Source organism: Callospermophilus lateralis, chromosome 11 (assembly GCF_048772815.1).
Source record: "Callospermophilus lateralis isolate mCalLat2 chromosome 11, mCalLat2.hap1, whole genome shotgun sequence".
Taxonomy (NCBI): Eukaryota; Metazoa; Chordata; class Mammalia; order Rodentia; family Sciuridae; genus Callospermophilus; species Callospermophilus lateralis.
In genome coordinates, this window is record NC_135315.1 from 21,219,077 (window position 1) to 21,244,623 (window position 25,547).

At 38.4% G+C, this 25,547-nt stretch overlaps 1 protein-coding gene across 1 annotated transcript; it reads left to right on the plus strand.

The window, feature by feature from the left end:
• The first annotated feature begins 17 nt into the window (after positions 1–17).
• On the plus strand, positions 18–21,262 carry Krt39 (keratin 39). The gene is made up of 8 exons (XM_076871358.2): positions 18–115; positions 13,401–13,851; positions 15,816–15,898; positions 16,611–16,767; positions 17,371–17,532; positions 17,636–17,761; positions 19,221–19,441; positions 21,004–21,262. Exons 1-8 carry the CDS (start codon positions 18–20, stop codon positions 21,260–21,262), a joined length of 1,557 nt encoding a protein of 518 aa, XP_076727473.2.
• Positions 21,263–25,547: the final 4,285 nt, after the last annotated feature.

Here is a 25,547-nt window from a genome sequence, read left to right on the forward strand (position 1 = left end):
AACACCCAACATGGAGGATGGAAGAATGGAAGCCAGCAGTGTCTGAGGAAGGAGATGGGCCATCCAGACCAGAAACACAAGGTCAGAAGGCTCCCAAATCCTCTGAGCAGCGTTGGTGCAAATTTATCATTTCCTCTCCTTTAAGCAATTTGTGGTGTTCTTAGAGCTCATAAAGCTTTCTTGCTAATCTCCAAATAAAATGTGTCTCATTCCTTTAACATGTAAGTACGGTTGGGTGGCTTGTTGCCATGGATATAATAGCCACTAGATGGCAAGGGAATTGTCTAAACCCAGGACTGTGGTTTGAATTTGCATAAAACCAGGCTGAAAATATGTTTAACTCTGTCAAATACAAATAGACTAATCAATGTGAAGTATTGCATGTCCTCAAAGATAGTTGTATGTCTCTGTCTCAGAGGGAATTTAGAAATAAAATATAATAAATTACATTTATTTTATTTTTAGTTGTAAACGTACTGGATTCTCCTTTTTGTAATTTGGCATATTAAGCTGGATGTGGTGGTGCACACCTGTAATCCCAGGGGCCCTGGAGGCTGAGGCAGGAGAATCTCAAGTTCAAACCCAGCCTCAGAAACTTAGTGAGGCCCTAAGTAACTCAGCAAGACCCCTTCTCTAAATAAAAAATGTAAAAGAGGGCTGGGGATATGGCTCAGTAATTAAGCACCCCTGGGTTCAATCCCCAGTATAAAAAAAAATTTTTTTTGGCAGGGCATATTAATGGGTAAAACATTCACAATTCCATTCCCTAAACATCCATTGTCAATATTTTGGGGAACTTCCAGTCCATTCTTATAATTGGTTTTTCCACTTAGTTATAATCTTATTTACATATGCATACAGTTTTTTTTCACTTACGTTATCTAAGTATTTTTCAGTCCTAATAAAAAAATAAAATTGTTTTGAGGCCATCATTTTGGTAGGCACATAACATACCATACAGTACACTGCTGTGTTATTGGACATTTAGGTTTTAAGAATAATTATTCTCATACATTTAAAAAGCAAAGACGAGAATTTTTACTTCCAGAAAGATGAAGTAGATACACATACATTTCTTTAGTCCTCTTCCTGAATAAAATAAAAAAAAACCTCAACAATACATATAAAACAATTATAAGAAGAACTCTGGAAAGTGGATAATTTTGAGGTTCAAGGAACCACACTTATGATGTGATCCCTGGATTTCCTTCCTCTTCTATCCCAAAGTGGGAGCTACAGAGACCAACCACCCAGAACCACCAAAAGGTACAGATGAAGAGAAAAAAAAAATGCCCAAGAAGACCTTTCTCTCACTAGCTAAAGAACCAGAAAAGAGGTCACCTAGCAAGGCAGAAAACCTTTAGATAATTGCCACTCTACCCAACCAAATACCACACACTCCCCCCCCAAAAAAAAATCATTTTGCCCATGCAACCCCCACCAGGAAAGGCCAAGGAAGAAGTGTAGGTTTCCATCCTTACCAGGCTGTAGCAGGGCACCCAAACTCCCCCACTACAGTGGAGACAGAGAAGGCTGAGTGGAGAGATTCAGGACTTTCACTCCCACTACAAGATTCTGAGACCCACTGCCACCAAGGTGTAGTGGAGACTCTCTGGGGAACTTGGACTTAATACCACCTCGCAGCAATGAGGCACTTCTCCCCCCTGAGTGGTGTCAAAGGAGACCTATTGGAAAGTCACAGTAACAAGGCCATACCATGCAGTATCTGCGGAAGCCACATCTAAAGCAGTAATGAAACACCTTGTCCAGCCCACCCAGGAAGTATCCAAGGAGACCAGGTGAGGAGCCTGAAGTCCTATACCTCCTAGCAATAGTGCAGAGCACTCCCCTTGGATGTCAAAGGAGGTGAAGTGGAGGACCTGGACTTCTACTTCCACCTGCCAGTGTGAAGCAGCATCCACCTTCCCTTACCAAAGCAATATCATCGAGACCTGCTGCAACAGAAGACCAAAGCAACAGCCAGAGTCTCAAAACCTGACACCCCAATGTGCAGGTTTCTATCAAAAATCACTCTTCATACTAGGAATCAGGAAACTTAGCTTAAAAAAGAAAATAAAAAAATCAGTAGAGTCCAACACCAGGATGACAAAGATGTTAGAATTACCTGGCAGGAATGTTTAAATAGCCATCATAAAAATACTTCAATAAGTAATACCTCAGTGAACTCTTGTAGCAAATGAAAAAGTAGAAAATTCTCAGCAAAGAGGTAGAAAATATAAAGAGCCAAATGGAAGTTTCTTAACTGAAAAATACCATAAAACCCAGTCAATGGACTCAAGAGCAGAATGGAATTATCAGTGGGGAAAAAATATTAGTGAACTTTATAATAGAATAATAGATATCATCCAATATGAAAAACAGAGATAAAACAGTCTGAAAAAAAAAACTGAAGCATTGCAGGCAACTCTGGCTTTATCTTAAGATCTTACATTCATATCATCAGGAACTTTAAGAGGAGGAGAAAGAGAGTAAAGCACAAAATGGATTAGAAGAAATAAAGCCTAAAATTTTTCCAAATTTGACAAAAGACAAAAACCTACAGATGCAAGAAACTAAGCCAACCTCCCAAAGGAGAAATCCACACCCAGATACCAGGATAATTTTCTGAAAACTAAAGCTAATTAGAAAAGAAAAAAAATCCTGAAAGGAGTAAGAGAGAAATGACAACTTACCATAGAAGGTAACAAGTTAAATGATGGCAGATTTGTCACCATAATCCTGGAAACCAACAGGATGGGCCACAACATTATTCAAGTGCTGAAAGAAAAGCCCTCTGAAAACACCCTTCAGAAAAGAATGATAAAAAAGATATTCTCAGGTGAAGAAAAGTCACAGGAAGCTGCCACCAGCAGACCCACCCTAAAAGAATAAATAAAAAGAGTCGTCTGGACACAAATGCAATGATGAAATAAAGAATATTAGAATATTAGGAGAAAAAAATAACAATTAAAATATGAATAATATAAATACATCTCCTTCTCTTCTGAGGTTTATAAATTGTGTTTCATAGTTGAGGCAAAAGTATAGCAGCCTGAAGTGGTTCTCAATATATGTATAGAAAAATGTTAAGATGTTTGTATTAAAATGGGGTACAGTAAAGGTTTCTATATTTAAATTGATAAAAATACCAACAATAGTACACTGTGATAAACTATGCATATATTATATATTATCAACAGCAACTACTTAAAAACTCTATTCAAAGAGATATGATCAAAAATACTGTAGATAAATCAAACTGGAATCCTAAAACATTCAACCCCAAAGGTAGGCAGAAAAAAGAAAACAGAGAAACAAAAACATAAACAAATAGAGAACAAAAACAAAAATGTAAGCATAAGCCCTAAATAACAGAGATTACAATAAATAGAAATGGCCTAAACACATCAATTAGAAGGCAGAGATTGGCAGAATAGATGAAAAAGCATGACCCAACTGCATGAAACTTTGCACAAGAAACCCATTTCCAATGTAAAGATGCAGGTTAGATGGAAAGCAAAGAGTTTGAAAAGCTACCTAGTTGTTCATGATTAGCTTTATTCATAATAGAAGAGCCCCAAACTGGAAACAACTGAAATGCCCATTAGGCTGAGTGAAAAGGGGCAATCTTAAAGAGTCAATACAGTAGGGTACTATTTCTATAACATTCTCAAATGGCAAAATCATAGGGATGGAAATGAACTGGGTGTAGAACGAGAGAGGTCTTTGTACAACTGACTAGCTCCATATCTTGATTGTTGTGAAACTACATGAATCTACAAATATGAAGACATTTATATAGAACTAAGCACACAGTGTGTCAATGTCCATCTTCTGACTTTACAATTGTGCTATAATTGAATAAGATTTAACTATTGGGAGAAACCAGGTATATGTGACATTTTGCTGTACCTTCTTTGCAACTTCTTATGAATCTTTATTTCAAAATTTAAAAAGATTTTTTTAAAAAATCAGTAGCAAACTAAAGAAAAATTCTCTTCATTTTTCTATTTCTATCTCCTGAGTACTCAGAAACAAAGCATCTAATAATAAGTTAATACAGTTTTAAAGCAAAGTTAAGCTTCAGACCTAAAATTTTATGTTAGATATTTTTACATATCATTCTGTTGCTCTAAAAAGTTGTGACAATACTCAAAATAAATTTTTTTTCCAGATAAATAAGCCCATGAAATACTGTTCAAACACTATTATCCCACTGATAATTAAATTGGGAAAAATATGATAGTACAGTGCTATAAAAATCACAAAACCCAGTCACTTGAAAGGTTCCACCATGTAAGTCTCACAGGCATCTCTGCCACCTGCTCTCTTTTTTAAATTTTTTTTATTTGATCTTTTCAGATATACATGACAGTAGAATGTATTCTGACATATCATACATACATGGACTTAAACTTCCCATTTTGGGGATTGTACATGATGTGGACTTAGACTAATCATGTATTCATATAGGAACATAGGAGAGTTAGTCTAATTCATTCTACTATCTTTCCTATTCCCATCTTCCTTCCCTTCCCTTCATTCCCCTTTGTCTAATCCAGTGAATCTCTATTCTTCCCTCCTCCTCACTTATTTTGAGTTAGCATCCACATATCAGAGAGAACATTCAGCCTTTGGTATTTGGGGATGGGCTTATTGCACTTAGCATGATAGTCTTCAGCTCCACCCATTTACCAGCAAATGCCATAATTTCATTCTTCTTTATGGCTGAGTAATATTTCATTGTGTACATCTGCCACATTTTTTATCCCACTTATCTGTTGATAGATACGTGGGTTGGTTCCATAGCTTGGCTATTGAGCTGCTATGAACATTGATGTGGTTGTGGCACTATAGTATGCTGATTTTAAATCCTTCAGGTATAAACTGAGGAGTGGGATAACTGGGTCAAATGGTGGTTTCATTCCAAGTTTTCTAAGAAATCTCCATACTGCTTTTCAGAGTGATTGTACCATTTTGCAGTCCCACTAGCAATTTATGAGTGTACCTTTTCCCCTACATCCTTGCCAACATTTATTTTTGCTTGTAGCCTTGATAATTGCCATTCTGACTGGAGTGAGATGAAATTTCAGTGTAGTTTTAATTTGCATTTATCCAAATGATAGAGATGTTGAACAATTTTTTCATATATTTATTGATCAATTGTATTTCTTCTTCTGTGAAGTGTCTGTTCAGTTCCTTTGCCCATTTATTAATTGGGTTACTTTGTATTTTTGTTGTTAATTTTTTTGAGTTCTCTATATATCCTGGAGATTAATGTTCTATCTGAGGTACAGTCTACTACCTGATCTCTGCCTTTGTCATGGTTTATTTTGGTGTTAAGATTGTAGCAAAAGTATTTCTTTAACAGTTTTTCAGCACATATAGCCATTTCCAATGAACTTTATTCAAGCTTCTTATCAAAAAATACCACAGCTACCATCCATTATGTATGATATTTTGCACAATTTATCTTTTTGTACATAGTCAGTCAGAATTATTTTCAGCCTAGGTTTATGTAAAGTCAAAGTGGAATCAAAATAGAAAAATTTCTTTAATATTAGATGACCACTTAGGAACCTCTCATATTTCCTTACAGCTATCTTTGTGTAGTATTATAATAAAGATTACATTAAAGACAGGTTAATTCCAAATCTGACATGTTCTTGGGTTATATACCCACTCTAATGATTTTAAGGTTGGGGGCAAAACTGTGTTGATCATACTTCACTTGGACAAGCCAAATGACCTTTCCTTTCTACCTTCCAGCAGTAATTTAAAACTTCTAAAATACTAAGGCCATTAGATATATTTCTAATTTAATAGTGGTATAATGTGTTTATATTTTACATCAATTAATATATGTTTAACGTTTGGTTATTGGAAAAATATGGACCAAAATTATTATTAATATGAATCTGCATCACTGTATACTATATAGTTTTTTACCTTTTTTATTGATGCATTATAATTACACTTAATAGTGGGATTCATTATGCCATGTCATTCATGCATATAACATAATGTGATCAATCTCATTCCCCATACTATAGTTTTAACCAATCTACAACAAAGCAATTGATAATGATGGCAAACCAAGAATAAATTATAAGAAGAGCAAGAGTTTCAATCATTGAAAGCTTTCCAGATTGCAGAAATTTCAATTTTTTTTCACGTGGACATATGTAGTAGGCCTTCCTCTGAGTTGTCAAGTGTTGAAATGGCAATTGCACTTCCTGGTAGAGTAATGAGACCTCATTCAGCAGAATCGAGGAAAGTCCTAATGTTGCTAAAGAATATGATATTTTCATGGCATTAATAATTCACCTAACAAGACGCCAATAATTTTAGCCTTTGGTATTATATAAAAATTATAATCACCACTCACAGCCAACAACAACACCAACAAAAGCATTGTAGTCTAGGTTTTGTATGCAGCCCACCATGAGGACTCCCATGAGAAACAGGCCTGAGCCTTACCTGCAAGAAGCACCCATGACCCATGGGACTCTTGCTCCTCACAGTGTGTACTCAGTATCGCCGTGTGCTACTTAACGACAGGAATACATTCTGAGTAACGCGTCATTTGAGATTTTGTCATTGCATGGACATCATAGAGGGTGCTTACACAAATTTAGAGGATATTGGGCAATCACTCATCGTGGTCCCTTGACGCAATGAAGAGATGCAGTCAATGCGAGATCTGAGGCTGCTTCCAATGCAGCACAGCATACTGCTATACAGTAAGCTTTTTTTTTTTTTGTAAGTAGAAGGAGCATATTTTAAAATAATGATAAAAATGTACAGCATAGTACATAAAACCAGCAACAGTGATTTATTATATTATACATAATTGTATGTGATATAATTTATAAGGCTAACAATGGAGTAGGTCTTTTACACTAGTATCATCAAAACACATGAGGAACACTCTGTGCTCTGACATTTCAAAGGCAGCAATGTCACTAGGCAATAGACCTTTTCAGCTCCAGTATAATCTTGCAGGACCACCATCACACATTCAGAGCATCATTGGCTGGAATCTCCTTTTTTGCAGCACATGGCTTTATTTGCCATTCATGGAGCCCTTGCTGGACCTGCGGAGGCAGATTCTCTCTCTAACCCTCAGCCCCAAAGCCCTCTTCCTTTGCCCTGCACAGCCCCTTTCCCAGAAGGCTCTGTCCAGGCCAAAGGCAGAGAGACACTTCACAGAAGAAGAAATACAATCAATCAACCAGCATATGAAAAAGTGTTCAACATCTCTAGCAATTAGAGAAATGCAAATCAAAACTACACTAAGATTTCATCTCACTTCTGTCAGAATGGCAGTCATCAAGAATACAGGCAACAGTAAAAGTTGGCAAGGATGTGGGGGAAAAGTACACTCATACATTGCTGGTGGGACTGCAAATTGATGCAACCACTATGGAAAGCAGTATGGAGATTCCTCAGAAAACTTGTAATGGAACCACCATTTGACCCAGCTATCCCACTCCTCAGTTTATACCCAGAGGGACTTAAAATCAGCATACTACAGTAATGCAGCCACGTCAATGTTTATAGTAGCTCAATTCACGATAACTAAACTATGCAATCAACCTAGATGTCCTTCAATAGACGAAGAGATAAAGAAAATGTGGAATATATATATATATATATATATGAATGAAATTATGGCATTTGCCAGTAAATGGATAGAGTTGGAGAATATCATGCTGAGTGAAATAAGCCAATCCCACAAAACCAAAGGTCAAATGTTTTCTCTAATATGCAGATGCTAATTCACAATAAGGAGGGTGGCACTAAGAGAAGAATAGCATTACCTTAGATTAGTTAGAGGGAAATGATGGGAGGGGTGGGGAAGGCATATGGGCATAAAAAAGACAGTAGAATGAAACAGACATTATTATTCTATGTATGTGTGACCAATATGATTCTGCAACTCGTACACTCAGAAAAATGAGAAATTATATCCCATCTATTTATGATATATCAAAGTACATCAAAGCATTCTGTTGTCATGTATAACTAACTAAAACAAATTAAAAACTTAAAAAAGAGGGCTGGGAATGTGGCTCAAGCGGTAGCGCGCTCGCCTGGCATGCGTGCGGCCCGGGTTCGATCCTCAGCACCACATACAAAACAAAGATGTTGTGTCCGCCAATAACTAAAAAATAAATATTAAAATTAAAAAAAAACTTAAAAAAGAAAAGATAGACCATGTTCAATGGCCACAGGATAGCCAGGTTGCCAAAAAATTAACAAATGAGTGGGCAGTGGAAAAATAAAGGTTACCCACTGCTCTATCAAAAAGTTAAGTAACGAAAAGAAGGCAAAAGCTGCCTTCATGCAGAAAGTGCTTCATAGTTATGGATAAGACATATTTTAGGGGAAAACATGCTTATAGGGAAAGGAAAGTTGATCAAGAGTAAAGAAGAAATGAAAGAGGCAAGAAAAGGGGAATATGATTCATTAGGCGTACCAGCCACAGTGGTGCATGTAATCCCAGTGACTCAGGAGGCTGAGGCAGGAGGATCACAAGTTCAAAACTAGCCTCGGCAACTTAGTGAGGCCCTAAGCAACTTAGCAAGAACCTGTCTCAAAAATAAAATATTAAAGGGAGGTGGGGATGGGAATGTGGCTCAGTGGTTAAGTGCCCCTGGGTTCAATGCACGGTATCAAATTAAAAAAAAATAATAATAACTCATGAATCATAGCCTGAAGGAATCCTAAGAAATCAAATCAATGGTATAAATAAAGAAGTTGGTAGCAAAAGAAAGAAACAAGCGTACCTGTGAGATGCCAGAGGAGAAGAAAAGTGAAAAGATAGAAAAATACCGGAACATGAATGATTTTCAGTCTTTATTTTTCCCCCAATTCTCAAAGTGATCCAATCAATTTCTGGAACACATAAAGGCAGAAAAAAATAGCCATCATTATTAGTAACTATAAAATGTAAAATATTTGACATTTAACATTATTACATATATCCTTCCAGTCTTTTTTGTACATTTTTGAGATTATGAACTATTTCAAACACTATTACTTTATTGAGTCATATTCATCAATTTTTATGGTTCCTTAATTTTGAATTGCTGTTGAAAAGACATTCCTCTTTATGCAATTTTAAAAGAATTCCACATTTTCTCTTAGCACATTCATGATTTTTCCATTTTTCATGAAAATGTTTGATCAATTTAGAATTTAAGCATAGGAACAAAGTAGTGAAGCTTCATGTAGCTACACTGTTGTATTAAATCTTAATTTTGAGGTTAACTATACTTTATTAAGGTTTAATTTTTATACAATAAAATGCACCCATTGATAGTACACAGTCCTGTGAGGTTTGAAGCCCACCAGCACTCCTGTAGTCATCACACAGATCAAGGCAGAATAGAAGGTCAAGATGTAGAACATCAGCCTTCAACCTTCCTTCCTGCCCTTTCCAGCCAGCTCCCCCACCCACTGTTCTGATGCCCAACACTGCAGACAAGTCTTCCTGTCCTTGAGGTTGGTGCAAGTGAAGACCACACTGTTGTATTTCCTGTGCCTGGCTTCTCTAGCTCAGTACATTCCTGAGATTCTTCCATGCTGTTGTAAGTAGCAGTGGTTCATTCTTTACTGTTGTTGAGTACTAGTCCACACTAAATAAATATGTCACAGCTTGTTGATCCATTGTCCTGTTTATAAGCATTTGGGTTAGCTCCATGTTGGTGCTATTAAGAATGTGGTTGCCATAAGCATTCTTGTACGAGTCTTTTGGGGTAAGAATATACTCATTACTTTTGGCCAGATACCTGGGAATGAAATTGCTGGGTCCTGGGAAGAGTCCTCTGTTGTCAGGTGTGTGTGTTCAGATAGACAGATAGATAGAATATATATATTATATATAAATATTTATAAATTTAGTCCTTGCTTTTACTTCTAAATAGATTAAAACTCTCAATATAAATATACCGAGAAGCTCAGAAGAGGTTTAAATCAATTTTTATATAATAACTTTATTATATTCTATGTTAATATAGAAAGAAAGAATACTTTCACCCAGTCTATGCCTTGCCTTTTTGCTTTCTTAGCTACTCATTTTGACCAGCAAAAGTTTTTCATTTTGATGACGTCCAAACTGTTTTTAACAGTGTCCGGGTGCTAAGAAATCTTTGCCTAGTGCGAGGTTATAAATATAGTCTTCTATACTTTCTTATAAAAACTTTAAACTTGCAAACTTCACACATAAGTGATCCATCTTGAATTAGAAGAATTATTAAATATTGGTGAGGTTGAGATCAAGATGTGATTTTTCCTATGTGATCAATCACCTATTTGATTCAGCAACATTTGTTGAAAAGGCTTTCTCATTCTCATGGACTTGCTTTGAGAACTTGTCAAAAATCAACTCACCCAATGTATACAACACACCTAGAATCCCAGCTACTCAGAAGGCTAAAGCTGGAGGATCCACAAGTTTGAGGTCAAGGCAAATGAAACCCTGTCTCAAAATTTTAAAAATAAAATAAAATAAAAAGGGCTGGGAATGTCACTCAGTGGTAGACACTTGCCTAACTTGCCCTAGGCTCATTCTCACTGCCAAAAAAAAAAAAAAAATCAACTAGACCCTATATTCTTTCTCTTTGATCTATTTGCCAATCTTTATGTCTATATCACACTGTCTTAATTATACTAACATTATAGTAATTGCATGAATTTATGCACAGGCAATACATTTGTTACCAAACTTTGATTTTTCCCAAACATTTTGATTCTTGACAACCTTTTCTTTTTCTCTAATATTATAGGTGTAAAATAAAATAATACCTCTGTATAGTTTAAATTCACATCTTCCTGCCTACAAATGACATCAAGCACTTCTTCTTATTTTAAGTGTCTTTTGTATTTTCTTTCCAGTCACTCTCTGTAATATCATTGCAAATATTCTTTCCCAGGTTTTCATCTTATCTTCTAATTTTATTGGTTGTGTTCAATCACTATTATTTTATGTAGTCAAATTTGTCCGATTTTTATGATTTCTTACTTTTGAGTCAATTTTGGAAAGTTTGACTGCAAATTTATAAAATAATTTATAAAATAATAAAAATCCACATGTAATTTGTCCTGCTATGAGGCATGAGGTGTTATTCCTACATTCCCTGCACTCTGGAGAGTGGTGCGGAATCATCCCCAGAATACAGATGATGGTCTACATTTTTCCCTTTGTATGTAAGTGTTCTGTATATTGTATACTAAATCCCAATCTGTTTGGGAGTCTTTTTCTAGACTTCTAAGTCTATTCTTTTGGTCTGGTCTGCCCAACAATTTTTGCATCAATATCATACTATCTTAGTTATCGAAGTTTCAAAATATATGTTAATATTTTGAAAGGACTATTTTTTCAGAATCTTCCTAATTATTCATATTTTCAATTTTCCTCATAAAACTTCAGAATGATCTTGTCTAGTTGAAAAATGATATCTATTTTGGGAAGATCTTAATATATTATTGAGACTTAAGTTAACATAGAGACAATTGATATTTTTATAATGATGAATATTGTCTTTCCATTTTAGAACATGATGTATCTTTCCACTTATTCTAGTTTTCTGTCCTTCAGTCTATGTTAACATAGTATTTACATAAATCTTATACCTTTCTAACTATATTTATTCCTACATATTTCATATGTGTGGATGCTATTGAAAATTAGGGGGCTTCATGGCAAAGAGGAAATAAAGTTGCTAATCGGTGGACAACAGAGGAAGATTGGACTGGAGTATCTGGGTGGCCCCATGTGGTCACAGGGGTCCTTAAATGTGTAAGAGGGAAGCAGAAGTTGTCTGTGTCTGAATGATGTGATGTGAGAAGGACTAGAGGAGTCCTGACTGGCTTTGGAGATGGAAGTGGGTCACAAGCCAAAGATGTTGTGTACACACTTTCCATCACTGTCCAAAAAAACACTGGAGATAAACAACTCATAAGAAGGAAAAGTCTATTTTTGGCTCATGGTTTCAGTCTCTGGTCAGCCAGCTCCATTGCTTTGGGACCCACGGTGAGGTAGTACATCGTGGTGGGAGAATCTGGCCGAGGAAACTACTTGTCTCATAGCAGCCAGGAGGCAAAGAAAGTGGGAGAGGATGGGGCTGGGTCCCAGTATCCTTTCCAGTGGATGCCCCCAGTGACCTAGCTTTTTCTCAGGAGGCCCCACCTCTTACAGGTGCCATTTTGAGTCACTATTGGAAAGGCCTTCTGACTGCATATTTATAAAATAATTATCTTGCATTTTCTCTGAACACATTTATGATTCATTTTTTTTCGTATCTGAATCACCTCCCACTAGCACCAAAGGCTGACCTTTGGAAGACACCTGTCTGAACCCTAGCAGACATGGACAGCCTCTAGAAGCTGAAAAAGACAAGAGAAGGACTCTCCCCTCCAGCCCCCATAAAGGGTCAGAATCAAGTAACTTTTTAAAGAAAATACCCAGAAAGAGCACATATACCTCCCTACAGATCATATTTAAACATCAAACATAAACCAACAGCATGATAATTGTAAGCTAAAGGAATACCCCAGGAAACACTGAGCATTAAAAGTGCTATAAAGTGTGGACTTTGGATAATCCAAAAGTAATTAGTCTCTTCCAAGAAATATCTTGTTAACATTCAAACTCTACCTAGAAAGCTAAAACACTAATTTGCCAGGGACCTTTAAAAAGAGCCTGATTTAAAGGCTGGCAATGTCACTCAGTGATCAAGTGCTTGCTTGGTATGTGCGAGTTGCTGGGTTCAATCCCCAGCACTGAAAGAAAAGAAAAAAATTGAAGAGCCTATCTAAGACTAACATTTTAATCCACATTTACCATGTCCTAACAATGAAAGTGGAAAAATCAGCTGGACAGAACAAAATAAAATCCTATTTTCTAAGTTCACTAATTATTATTAAATATTCATAGTTTCCCTTTTTCTGCTGAAGAAAGGAAAAGAAGGAAGGACTTCTTCCTGGTCAATTCCAGGGGGTGAGGTCAACGAGGATTTAATGAACTTAATATACTCACACCTGCTTAATAATGGATGCTGTGAGGACTGTGACGACAGTTCCTTTTGAAGATACAATGTGAAGCTCTGGATCCAATGACAAGTAGTAGTTGCGATGGGTAATAACTTAGTAACCGCCTAAATGCACCATTTTATGAGACAAGTAACTCTTCTCAGGCAAGTAAAAAGCAGACTAATGAGGTGTTCCTATGGGATTTGATATAAACATTAGAAAGCAAAACATCCCACCTATTGTGACACCACCTCGAGGGAAGGCTATATAAGCACTTCAAAGAGGAGACAGCCAACAGCTTGGGATTTAGACTCAGTTGCGGGTGCTTGAGCGGTGACCGCAGACTAGGAAACCAACTGAAGCTGGACACACGCTGTGGATACCGAGGGCTCTAGAACAACTATTTCTTCTTCAACCCCACCCCAAAACTGCTCTGGGATTACAAATTTTAGGACCATGTCTGCTAACAACAGCTGCCAATCAAATGGCCACGTACCAAGAACTCCCCAGAGCCGGGTCTGCCAATCCACTCATCGCCTTTGTCGCACCCCCATCTACCTCATAAGCAACTTCTGTGTCCATCCCTCTCTGGATGATTGCAGCTGGATGGGTGAAGGTATCAACAGTAACGAGAAGGAGACCATGCAGATCTTGAACGACCGCCTTGCTAACTTCCTGGAAAAGGTTCGAATGCTGGAACAAGAGAACACTGAACTGGAGTGTAGAATCCAGGAAGAGTGTAACAAAGAGCTCCCTGTCCTGTGTCCTAATTACCTGTCCTACTACACCACCATCGAGGAGCTCCAGCAGAAGGTAAGATCCAGCAATCTGTTTAATCAAGTTGTGAATCGACGGTCTCCAAGCAATGGCTATTTGCCAAGCTTTAGCGGTTTTAGTTCTTTTTATGCTGAAAAAAAAAAAAGTTTATTGAAGAATAAGAAAAGCTCTTGAGTTAATTGTCAACTTGAGGTAACATTCGGATTTTAGAGTTCTTCCTATTGCTAGAGATAGGCTTTACCATTATAATAGACAGCTCAGGACCAAATCAGGTTCACAATCAGTGGTTACCATTTCTTTGATACAAATAAACGTGGCTGTATAACCAATGTGATCCTGCAATCTGTACACGTGGAAAAATAAGATTAAGATTACGTACCCCATTTGAATCAAATGTATGATATGTCAAGATCATTGTAATGTTTTGAGCAACTAATAAAAAAATTAAAAAATAAATAAATAATCATAAAAAAAAGAAAGCAGGGCTCTTTTTTTTTCCCTCTCTTTTTTTTTATTTTATTTTTTATTGGTTATTCAAAACATTACAAAGATTTCAGAATCACATCGGTTACACATCCACATTTTTACATAATACCATAATAGTAACTGTTGTATTCTGCTACCTTTCCTATCCTCTACTATCCCCCCTCCCCTCCCCTCCCATCTTCTCTCTCTACCCCATCTACTGTAATTCATTTCTCTCCTTATTTTTTTCCCATTCCCCTCACAAACTCTTATATGTAATTTTGTATAGCAATGAGGGTCTCCTTCCATTTCCAAGCAATTTCCCTTTTCTCTCCCTTTCCCTCCCACTTCATGACTCTGCTTAATGTTAATCTTTTCCTCCTGCTCTTCCTCCCTGCTCTGTTCTTGGTTGCTCTCATTATATCAAAGAAGACATTTGGCATTTGTTTTTTAGGGATTGGCTAGCTTCACTTAGCATAATCTGCTCTAGTGCCATCCATTTCCCTGCAAATTCCATGATTTTGTCATTTCTTAGTGCTGCGTAGTACTCCATTGTGTATAAATGCCACATTTTTTTTATCCATTCATCTATTGAGGGGCATCGGGGTTGGTTCCACAGTCTAGCTATTGTGAATTGTGCTGCTATGAACATCGATGTGGCAGTATCCCTGTAGTACGCTCTTTTGAGGTCTTCAGGGAATAGTCCGAGAAGGGCAATAGCTGGGTCAAATGGTGGTTCCATTCCCAGCTTTCCCAGGAATCTCCATACTGCTTTCCATATTGGCCTCACCATTTTGCAGTCCCACCAGCAATGTACAAGAGTACCCTTTTCCCCACATCCTCGCCAGCACTTGTTATTGTTCGACTTCATAATGGCTGCCAATCTTACTGGAGTGAGATGGTATCTTAGGGTGGTTTTGATTTGCATTTCTCTGACTGAAAGCAGGGCTCTTAAAAGATAAATTTTTCCTTAGTAAGTTTCTAAACAGTTTAGTTTTTAATCCGTGTTGGAACCATTCCACCTTTTTCTCCTCTTATGCTCATTTTATCATCTTTACATTATTCAAATCATTTGTTCTGATACCTAAGTTTCTTATTCGGAGTGATATGCTGCTGTTACTACACATCTGGGTTCATTCAGTTTTATTTGTTCAACAAATATTTTCAGAGCACCTAGACATTGTTCTAGGTTCTGAAAAAAAATATGGGTGAACTAAAAATATCCCTCCCTTCATGGAATTTATAGTCTAATGGGTTGTGGTATGTTAGGCATATTTGGGATAGATTTTCTATTTTTAACAGAAAAACATATGCAAAAGTTTTTATTTATGTAATTTTTTGCTGATCTTTTAGGAAAATAACAAAACCTCTGTTTTTCCAAAATCTCCCAAGCATCTTGAACATAGCTCTGGAGATTTATAAAAAGTTTAACTTGCCTTCCCCTAATTCACTGAAACACACACAACCTCTTCGGTTCTTAAAAGAAGGAGATCCTGGTGTTTGTCTCATTTGTGTGTACAATTTCTTAATTCTAGATCTTGTGTACCAAGGCTGAGAATTCCAGGCTGGTCTCACAAATTGACAACACCAAACTGGCTGCAGATGACTTGAGAGCCAAGTAAGCCCACCCAGCACTGTCACAATGACAAAATTTACCCCTGAGTCGGACCTAAGCAATCCCAGTACGATTATTCCCATGTCTACTAAGCCTCCTACTCCAGAGCATGTTGGCACTAGCTCCAAAGAGACCTGAAAATTCAGTAAATAGTTAAGATTGGTAACCCTCACCTGTATATGTAGGACCTACAGTTCTAACATAAGAACTATCTGATTACATGCTTAACAGCTGGTCACATGATGACAGCTTAGTAAAATAGCTTAGTAAAAACGTAACAGCTTAGTAAAATAGGTAATATGCTGTTATTCAGTTTAAGGTGAGAAAACTGATGTAATGAGGAAGTTACCTATCCAAAAGCATACAACCAATGAAAGACACAGCCAAAATGTAGACGCAAGTCCCTGACCCCTAACCCTAATACTCTTCTTACTAACACTGCATTGCCTCTAGGGGCAGAGGAAGAAGGATAAATTCCCTCATCTCCAAGAATAGCCTTGTAGCATCACTCTGGCCAACTAATTTAGGCATAATAACTAAGTATGATATGTATCAAATGATATTTATCAGATGGTTTCACTTCTAAAGAGAATAAAACTCCCATAGAAATAGAATGAATGAAAAGCCCAGAGAAAAACATGGAAGGAAGTTCTGCCTGGCTGGCTTGGCACCATCTTCTTTTTAATGCCTTTCTTTTCATGTCTGGCTTTTGAAGCTACGAAGCTGAGGTGTCCCTACGCCAGCTCGTGGAGGCCGACGCCAACAGCCTACGGAAGATCCTGGATGCACTGACCCTGAGTAAGGCTGACCTGGAGGCGCGAGTGCAGTCTCTGAAGGAGGAGCTCCTCTGCCTCAAGAACAGTCACCAAGAGGTTAGAAAAAGACCAAGAGGGTCAATACACGCTAAGCCTCTAAAATTAGCATGAGTTCCTTTGAATTGTACTTGACAAAGGGCATTCCCATTAGATATTACTCAGGCTTCTAGCCCTGATAATACCAACTGCTTCTTCATGTACTATGGATTCAATGTATCTCAAACTCATTGGCTGCTATACAATATCTGGAGCCACTTGGATAGAAAATCCTCTGATGTTACATTCCCTATAATTGGTACAAGTCAAACTCGTACAAGCCCACATATGTATCATAGAAACTATGGGCTCTTGTTATCAATTCACCTCTATGTTGCTACCTCCGTTACCCATCCCTAGAATTTATCTAGATTTTTTTTTTGAAACTCTAATCTTATTAGTCAATTCCTTTTAATTTTGCACATATTTGAATACATAGTCATGTTTGAAATAGCTGTAAATCATTTTATGGCATATGGATACTACCTATAAGTCACTCATTCCTTTATTGTGGACTATAATTTAGATCAATGCGGTTAAGCTGAATTCTTGCTGTTAGACCGAAAAAGACAACAGAAGGTCGTCTATTCACCAAGTAATTTCACATTCTTTTTCTTTTCATAGGATATCAACTCCTTATGGGGGCAGCTTGGGGACAGACTCAACATTGAAGTAACCACAGCCCCTTCTGTCGACATAAACCAGATTCTACAAGAAATGAGATGTCAGTATGAGTCCATCATGGAGACAAACCGTAAAGATGTGGAACAATGGTTCAACGCCCAGGTGGGGAGAGTAGAAAAGTCAAAAAGCAATAAGCTGATGTGTTCCAAGGGCCCTTCGGGGGTCATGTTTTCCTTCCAAAATCCCCGTGGACTTTGTGTTTCAGATGGAGGAGCTGAATCAACAAGTGGTGACCAGCTCTCAACAGCAGCAGTGCTCCCAGAAGGAAATCGCAGAACTGAGACGTACCGTGAATGCTCTGGAGGTGGAACTACAGGCTCAGCACCGAATGGTACCCAGCATGCTAACCAAGCCTAGCTCAGCAAGGATGGCAGCAGCACCTGTGTGTCTGCCACAGTGCTTCCCAAACTCTGCCCCTCGGAACAGCTCCTCTGTTGGTTAAAGGGTCTATGGCTAAGAAAGGACTTCATAGTCAAAAAAGAGGGAAATGCTCATTTAAATAAAGGTTAAACATACTGGCTTCCCACAAGCCTTTAATAAGCTGATATACACCATGAATCTCCAAGAAGGGGATGTATGATATTGGCCATTCCAAAACTTATTTTACTATGGACCCTTTTTTTTTTTTTTTAAAGTTTTTCAGGGTAATAATGGAGTACACTTTGGAAAACACTAGGAAAGCATTTTATATATGCAAAGCATTTTTATAAGCTATCATATTAGAATTATAAAACAATCTTATGAGGGAGGTGGTATAATTATTATCCAACTTGACTGATGAGGTTCTAAGAGTTAAGGTGATTTTCCCAAGGAGAATCTAAAATAAGTGTCCTCTCACCTGTTTGACACATTAAGACACCAAGATCCTAAGGCGTCACATAACCTGTCCAAAGTCACAGAAGAAATGAGTCTGAGCCACAATTCAGATTCCACGGCCAATACCACTTCTGCCTCATTACAGTGCCTCTCTGATGTAAGAAATTATTGAAATGACCAACTATGAAAGGTATTACAAAGACTTGGCCCTACGCTGGTTTTGTAACCTGCAAGTCATATGATCTTAGGCAACTCGTTTAACCTCAGTTTTATCAACTAAAAACAAATCAAAAAACAACTGGGGTATAAATATTTGGTTACTAAAACTGAATAATCCCACTTTCAACTTCTATGTTTTACATAAGGAATTGATCCAGTGAGGGAAATGTCTATAGTTAAACATTGTTCACTGCCTTTTTCAGTATAAGAACTTATTGAATAAGATCTCATGATAAGGTTTTTCTTTTTTTTTTTTTTTTTTTTTTTTGTCCTGGATATTGAACACAGGGGCATTTAACCACTGGCCACATCTCCAGCTCTTTTTATTTTTTTATTTTGGGAAAGGGCCTTGTTAAGTTGCTGAGGATGGCTTTGAATTTGTGACCCTGCTGCCTTACCCTCCCAAGCCACTGGGAGGTGATGCATTTTTAACGCCTGGGTGTGCAATGAGTTGCATTTGTTTTTTCTATTACAAGTAGCAGAATGTGGTAGGAGATTATCAGGTGGTCCAAAAATAAGAGGAAGAGAAATAAATACAAAGAGTATGTGTGGGGGGGATGATAAAGGAAAAAAAGCTTTAATATAATTGGTCATTTTGCTTTTAGATTTATGTAGCTAGGAGGTAATAAAAGGGCTTGGAGGTCCATTACCAGTATCACAAAGAAATCATTGGTTTCAATGACTTAAACAAAATGACCTGGGCTTAAAGGAGTCATCATTGTAAATCCTACTTTTCTTTTCCTCCTCCCTGGTAGAGAGATTCCCAGGAATGCATCCTGACAGAGACTGAGGCCCGCTACACGACCCTGCTGGCCCAGATCCAAAGTCTGGTCCATAACCTGGAGGCTCAGCTGGCAGAGATCCGCAGTGCCCTGGAAAGACAGAACCAGGAATATGACATTCTGCTGGATATTAAGTCCCGACTGGAGTGTGAGATTGCCACATACCGCAGCCTTCTGGAGAGCTCAGACTGCAAGTAAGTAAAATGAAAACAACTTTATGAGAAAAAATGCTAAGATGCCCACGTGTATGTACTGCCACAGGTATCCAGGGGACTGCACTTTGAGCTTCTTGCTTGTGCTGGGAAGCTCTGAATGGAGATCTCGGCACACTGTCTTAAGCTGTACCCTGGGAGACTACAACTATAACCTAGTCCAAACTTGAGGTATAGGCTGAACTGAGTTGCTTTGAAGAGCCAGTATACAAGTTAATTCCTTTGCTTCTTAGAGTTTTAAAAATTATTAGATAAAAAAAGGATTTCCCCAAAGATGTTCATTGCTAGCCACTGTTACAGACTTCCCCCGCACACTGAGATGAATGTCTGACTTTGCCAAGTTGAAACAAGACAACCCTGGTCTCTTTGGGGAAACTCCGCCCCAGCTGAAACCCCTACTGCATTCAGCTGCTGGTTCTTGATGCCAATGGCAATATATTCACAGGTGTGTTTCAGCATCTTTTTTTTTTTAAGTTGTATTTTTAAAATGATGATAAGCTAACAAACCCATTAACAACTCACCTGGAATATGAACACTTTGAAGTCACTCAGTCCAGACGAACACAAATGCATGCTTAGTTGCAACTGCAAAGGTCACCAACCTGCCCCAACTCATCACAGCAGTGAGCTCTGTTCACGATGTTTTTGTTTTTGTTTTTGGCAAGTGGTTACTGGGTTCTTTTTATTTTTATTTTTTATTTTGAGACAGGGTCTCACTAAGTTGCTTAGGGCCTAAGTTGCTAAGACTGGCTTTGAACTTGTCATCCTCATGCCTCACCCCTGCAAGCTGCTGGGATTATAGGCATGCGCTGCTGCACCCAGCTCACAGCATTCTCCAAACAGGCATGTCCCCATCATGTTAGCACAATGTTAACTGATTTCATCACCTTAATATTTCAAAGTGCCTCCTGTTATCAAAGTTAGATCATGTATTACAAAAGGTGTTTACTGTTAGTTGTTTACTACTCCAATTCTCTAAAAACTATTCATTTATAGAGGCCCAGAAGGCACTTTGAAGATTCCACATCTAAAGATTCCATAGATGGGATGCAAATCACCACCAGCAATGTGACTAGCTTCCCATGAGAAGAATATCTGATTCATTTCTGTTCCTCAACTTGTTCCTTATCTGTTGATCCTTAACTGTTGATCCTGTGAGGTTAGTTCCCATTATGTCCATGCTGCAGATGAAAAGCTAAAGCTCAGGAGCGTTAACTGAGCTCCCTGAGGTCACCAGCTGGTAAGTGACAGAGCTGGACTCCACCACAGTTTTTGACTCCCTTGCAGTATGAGTCCCGTGATGCTCTGACATTGGCCATATCGGAAGCTTACTTAACATAGCATTTCTCAAGCTAGGATGCTGTTTTCCCCAGTGGATCTGACCTGATTCTTTTTTCTTCCACTGACTACAACACGAAATGAATAAACACTTGGAAGCACTTATTTTGAGGGACAAGATGTTGAAAACTTCACCCACCCCCATTTTTCTTCATGGCCATCATTGCTCTGCCTCAATCATAGGTAAAACTCTGTCTTCTCCTCAGGCTTCCCTGTAACCCGTGTGCCACCCAATGCAAGCCTTCCACTTGCACATCCTCCAAGCCCAGCACCGTGGAATGCACCGCCCCGGTTTACACATCCTCAGCCCCCAATGGGATACTCAAGCGGTACAACGTCTGTGGACCCCCGTCCCGGATACTGGTTAAAATATGCACCGTCACCAAGGAGATTCAGGACGGGAAGGTCATTTCTTCTCATGAACACGTGCAGCCTTGCTTCATCCCCAGACTTGCCAGAGTCTAACGGCCCAAGGTGATGCGAAGGACCCCCATTCATGAGAGAAAGGCCAATACATGCTCCCGCCAGAGAGGGTTAAGGACCCCCAGGCCCTTAAGGTACTTAGTCTCTTACTACTACAGCGGGTCCCCAGCACCAGATAGAGTGTCTTTTATTCCACTCCTTCCCTAAGTCGCCGCTGCCAACGTGATAATAAATTACATTTCTCTGGTAGGACATTTTGCATTCATCTGAAGGATGGGAATGGATTAGCCAGTTCCCCGGGGAAGATGGCCTCCGTTGCTTGACTCCCCAGGTGTTGACCTGGCAGGTTTTTCTTTTGTTTACTCAGGCCTTATTTACTTATGTGCCTCCTTGGAGCCAGTCAGACAAGTTCCAGGATTGTTTTTGGCCATTGGCACACTAAGGTGAAAAGCTACAACCTTCCCTTCCAAGCTCCTTTTGTGGCTATAGAAAGAAGCCTGTACAGAAACAGAGTAAATAAGGGGAAAAAAAAAAAAAAAAAAGATCTTTGATGTTTAGTTTCCTTGAATAGATGATAATCACAGTTCCTGTTGAACTCTGCTGCCTCCGTTTTTTGTTGTGAAGAGCAAATGAAATTGCTTATGTTTGATGAGAAGCACTGACATGCAGGACCCTCCCCAAGAGAATTTTGAAGATGTTCATGTTCTCTAAAACTTTGTGAACCGTTAGGCTCTTCTCCAAATATTTTCTTTGAGAATCAGAAATAGTTATAGGGAATGAATCTAGAGCTATTTCTTCAAAAAATAATTTTGAAGAAACTGGGTCCTTTCGTTAAATGTTTACTCTTTGTCTTTCTATTCTTTAGGGAATGGGAGTTTGATCTGATTGTTTGAGAAGGGCCATGTAGCTGGATCTCTCAAGACATAACCCCCGATGGGTGACCATGAAAAAATAGCTTAGATTCCTGCTTCAATCTATCCATCAGAGAGAAATGGACTTGATATTCACAAGCTTTGCAGAAAATCCATAGTGAATCATTGCTGCTTGAAAGCACCAGGGAACCCACTGTGAGAAGGTATTATTTATGTACTAGCCAGTACCATAGCTTCTTAACAGCAAGAGCTCAGAGTATGTAAATCATTCCCTGCAAAAATGAGACGTTTCTGGAGGTTTTAGCAAATAATTCCAAATCAAACATATAATGGGGAGCCCAAAGGCCTTGTGTTCTAAACTTGCCATTTCCCAACTGTGACCCTGCACAGTTTAGATTCATTTCCTAGAGAAAGAAATTGCCTACTTCACAGGGCTGTTGTGAAGAGCAAATGAAATTGCTTATGTAATACTGCTGTTGGATGAAAAGCACTAGACAAATGTGATCTTAAATAAGCTTTGCTATTAGCTACAGCTCTGGACATAATTTTATTCATTATTATCTTCTTAAAATTGTTTCTTCATGAATTATTTATCCAGTCATGATTTGGGAGTTTTAATAGAGTTTAGCTTTGGAGGGTGGGGGACAAAACAAGATGTCTTGTGATCATGCCTACAATTCTACTCAATAAAGCATTTTTTAAATTCTTAGGGTAAGTATCAGATGTCAGTTGATGCCTGGTGCCCACATCAAAGATGTTTACTGTAACTCACAGCTCAGAGATTTACTTCCTCCAGACAAGTAGCAACTCACACTAACCTAGTGGAATGCAGAATTCCCAGAATGGACTCTTTTCTATTGATGATTTCTCATCCAAATGAGCAAAGTACCTCCGGTCAGCACTTAAGTGCATATGATCTCAGACTACAGGATGGAAATATGGAAAAGAGCCAAGAACTTGAACTAGAAACCATGGTACAGAGTCTCAACCCATTTTGTATGTGTGATCTTGAGTAAAACGGACTTTACAACCTGGGTCCCATCTAAAAAGTGGCTGATAGGATTAAATGGGATAATGATTGAATCTTGCAAAGTGATGATGCTATGCAGAAAGCAGTCCTTATTCCTTAAATTAAAAGCCAGACATATGTCATTTCCATCCATCTTTCTCCTTTCTAATTCAATGCAAGCCAGGTGGATCCTGATACATACCATCAACACTTACTGGAAAACTAATTGGCAAGAGGTCAGAGCTGCTCAACCTGCTCTGAGCTTCTGATCCCAACTAGATAGAAGGGTCAGTGGACTCAGGCTAACCTTAGGCTGATGCAGCAATGCCATTATCAGTTCATCCCGGAATTTTGGCATCTTCTACCCACTCAGAGAAAAGCATCCCTCATCCCTTCTATGATACAAATAAGTTTTTATGAACTGCACAGTCACGAGGGAATGGGCCTATAGATTTTTGAATTGTCTTCTTTGACTAAGAGAAGGTAAACCCATCTGCAGGATCTTGTCTACATATGGCCAAACCTTTTCAAGGCAATATGAGTCTGGATTTTACTAGGAAGCTAAATAAGTATCCTATATAGCCACAGGAGGGAGTTAAAGGGTTTTTACATAGTTCAGCATAGGTCAGCAGCTGGAGTAGAAAAGAGGCTTGTGGGAGACAAAGGATTCCCTTTGTATACTTCTAGCACAGCTCAAAAGAGCCATGAATTAGGAAACACCATGGTCTCTGAAGCTATCTCTGCTTTTCACTGTGAGAGTCCATGACTACATTTCTAAACAAAGGAGATGTTTTGGAGATATTTTCTAGACTTTGTCTTTCTTCATGTTGATTCACCCTAATGTCATAGCTGCTTCTAACTCTCCCAAATACAGAGATAACCACACTTCTCTCTCCCTTTGCTTCTTCCCTTTAACTGCCCCCGTGCCCCCTCCTCCAGCATAGGGCAAGTGGCCTCTCCATGCTAACCTCTCAGCATCAATTCCAACAATCTTGGCCTAGAAACTTTTCCTCAAGAGTTCCTTAATGGTAATCCCTTTCACGATTTCCCTCCTGGACTTCCCTAGTGCAATCCAGAAGCCACCTGCAGTCACATTTCCTGGGGAGCTTTAAAATTCAGATCCTTGGAGATATGCCAGACTTGCTGCATTCACATCATCAGGTGTGGGACCTGGGAATCCAATTTTAAACAAAACTCCCCAACAGAAGAGCATACACTGCATTCAAAGCTATTGCTTTATAATTAACAACTGATTTTTGGTATAAAGATCTGGATGACTCCATCTTTTTTTTCTCATCTTTTTTTCTTAATACATATGTATTGTGCATACTAATGGGATGCATTATAATATTTCCAAATATGTATACAGCATCCACCCTTCCTTTTGAGTGTCTCTTTTAGATTTTGACACTAGCCTCATAGATGATCACATTTACAGATAGTTCCTCCTCTACATGTCAATCTGCCTGTTTATGAAAGGGAGTTAATCAATAATAATCAATAACTTAACAAACTTTATTAATTCATTTAATCCTCACACCACCACCAGGAAGTAGCTACTATTAACAGTCCCATTAAACAGATGAAACAGCTACACTGAGAAGTTCAATAATTCATCGAATGCCACACCATAATGAAATTAAATTTTAAGTACTTTGATTTCCTTAACACCAGACACACAATCAATCAGTCTCCCCAAACAGAAATGATCCACATTAAAATGATTGCTTTTCAAAGCACCGTTCCGTAGTTGCTTGTCATACTTCCAGTGAGATGCCATCAAGAAGAGAAGTTTTTAGGCTATTTCCACTAATCATCCTCTTCATCCAAAATGCAGAGATTAAGTGAGTTTTAGTATTAGGTATTTTGATGGCAGCTCATAACCTTTTTGATATCATAGATAGAGAAACCAGAGAGCCCAGAGAGAAAGGTAACTGAACCATGAACCATGATGACTGATGAGAAAATATAGATCTTTTCACCCGACAGTGACCTTGGGTTCCAGTTCTCAGGAGCATCATTTGGCTCCCCTGTGCTTGGGCCCCGAGTGCTCATCACAGAACTCTCCAGCTCTGAAATCCTTAGTTTCTCTTGTAAGTGCTAATGTCATGGGACCCGCCTTACTGTGTCTAATCTTCTACATCCGCAAAGATGAAATGACACCCAAAGTAACATCCTCCAAACCCCTCACCCCAGGGCCTTTCAAAGGCAAGGAAATGGTGTCAATGGATGTTTTTGAGAAGCCACTACTGTATGCTGTTAGGATTAATTCCCATAATTTCTACCTATCAGACAATGGGGGGACGCATCTTCCTCTAGGGAGCCATGAACTTGTCCATGCCTGAGGAGATCCATCTTCATTCTGTCCATTTTGATTTCAAATCAAAGTCTTCATATTAAAAGTTATTTTCAAAGAAAATGTCCTCTCTAAATGAAAGGGAAGGAG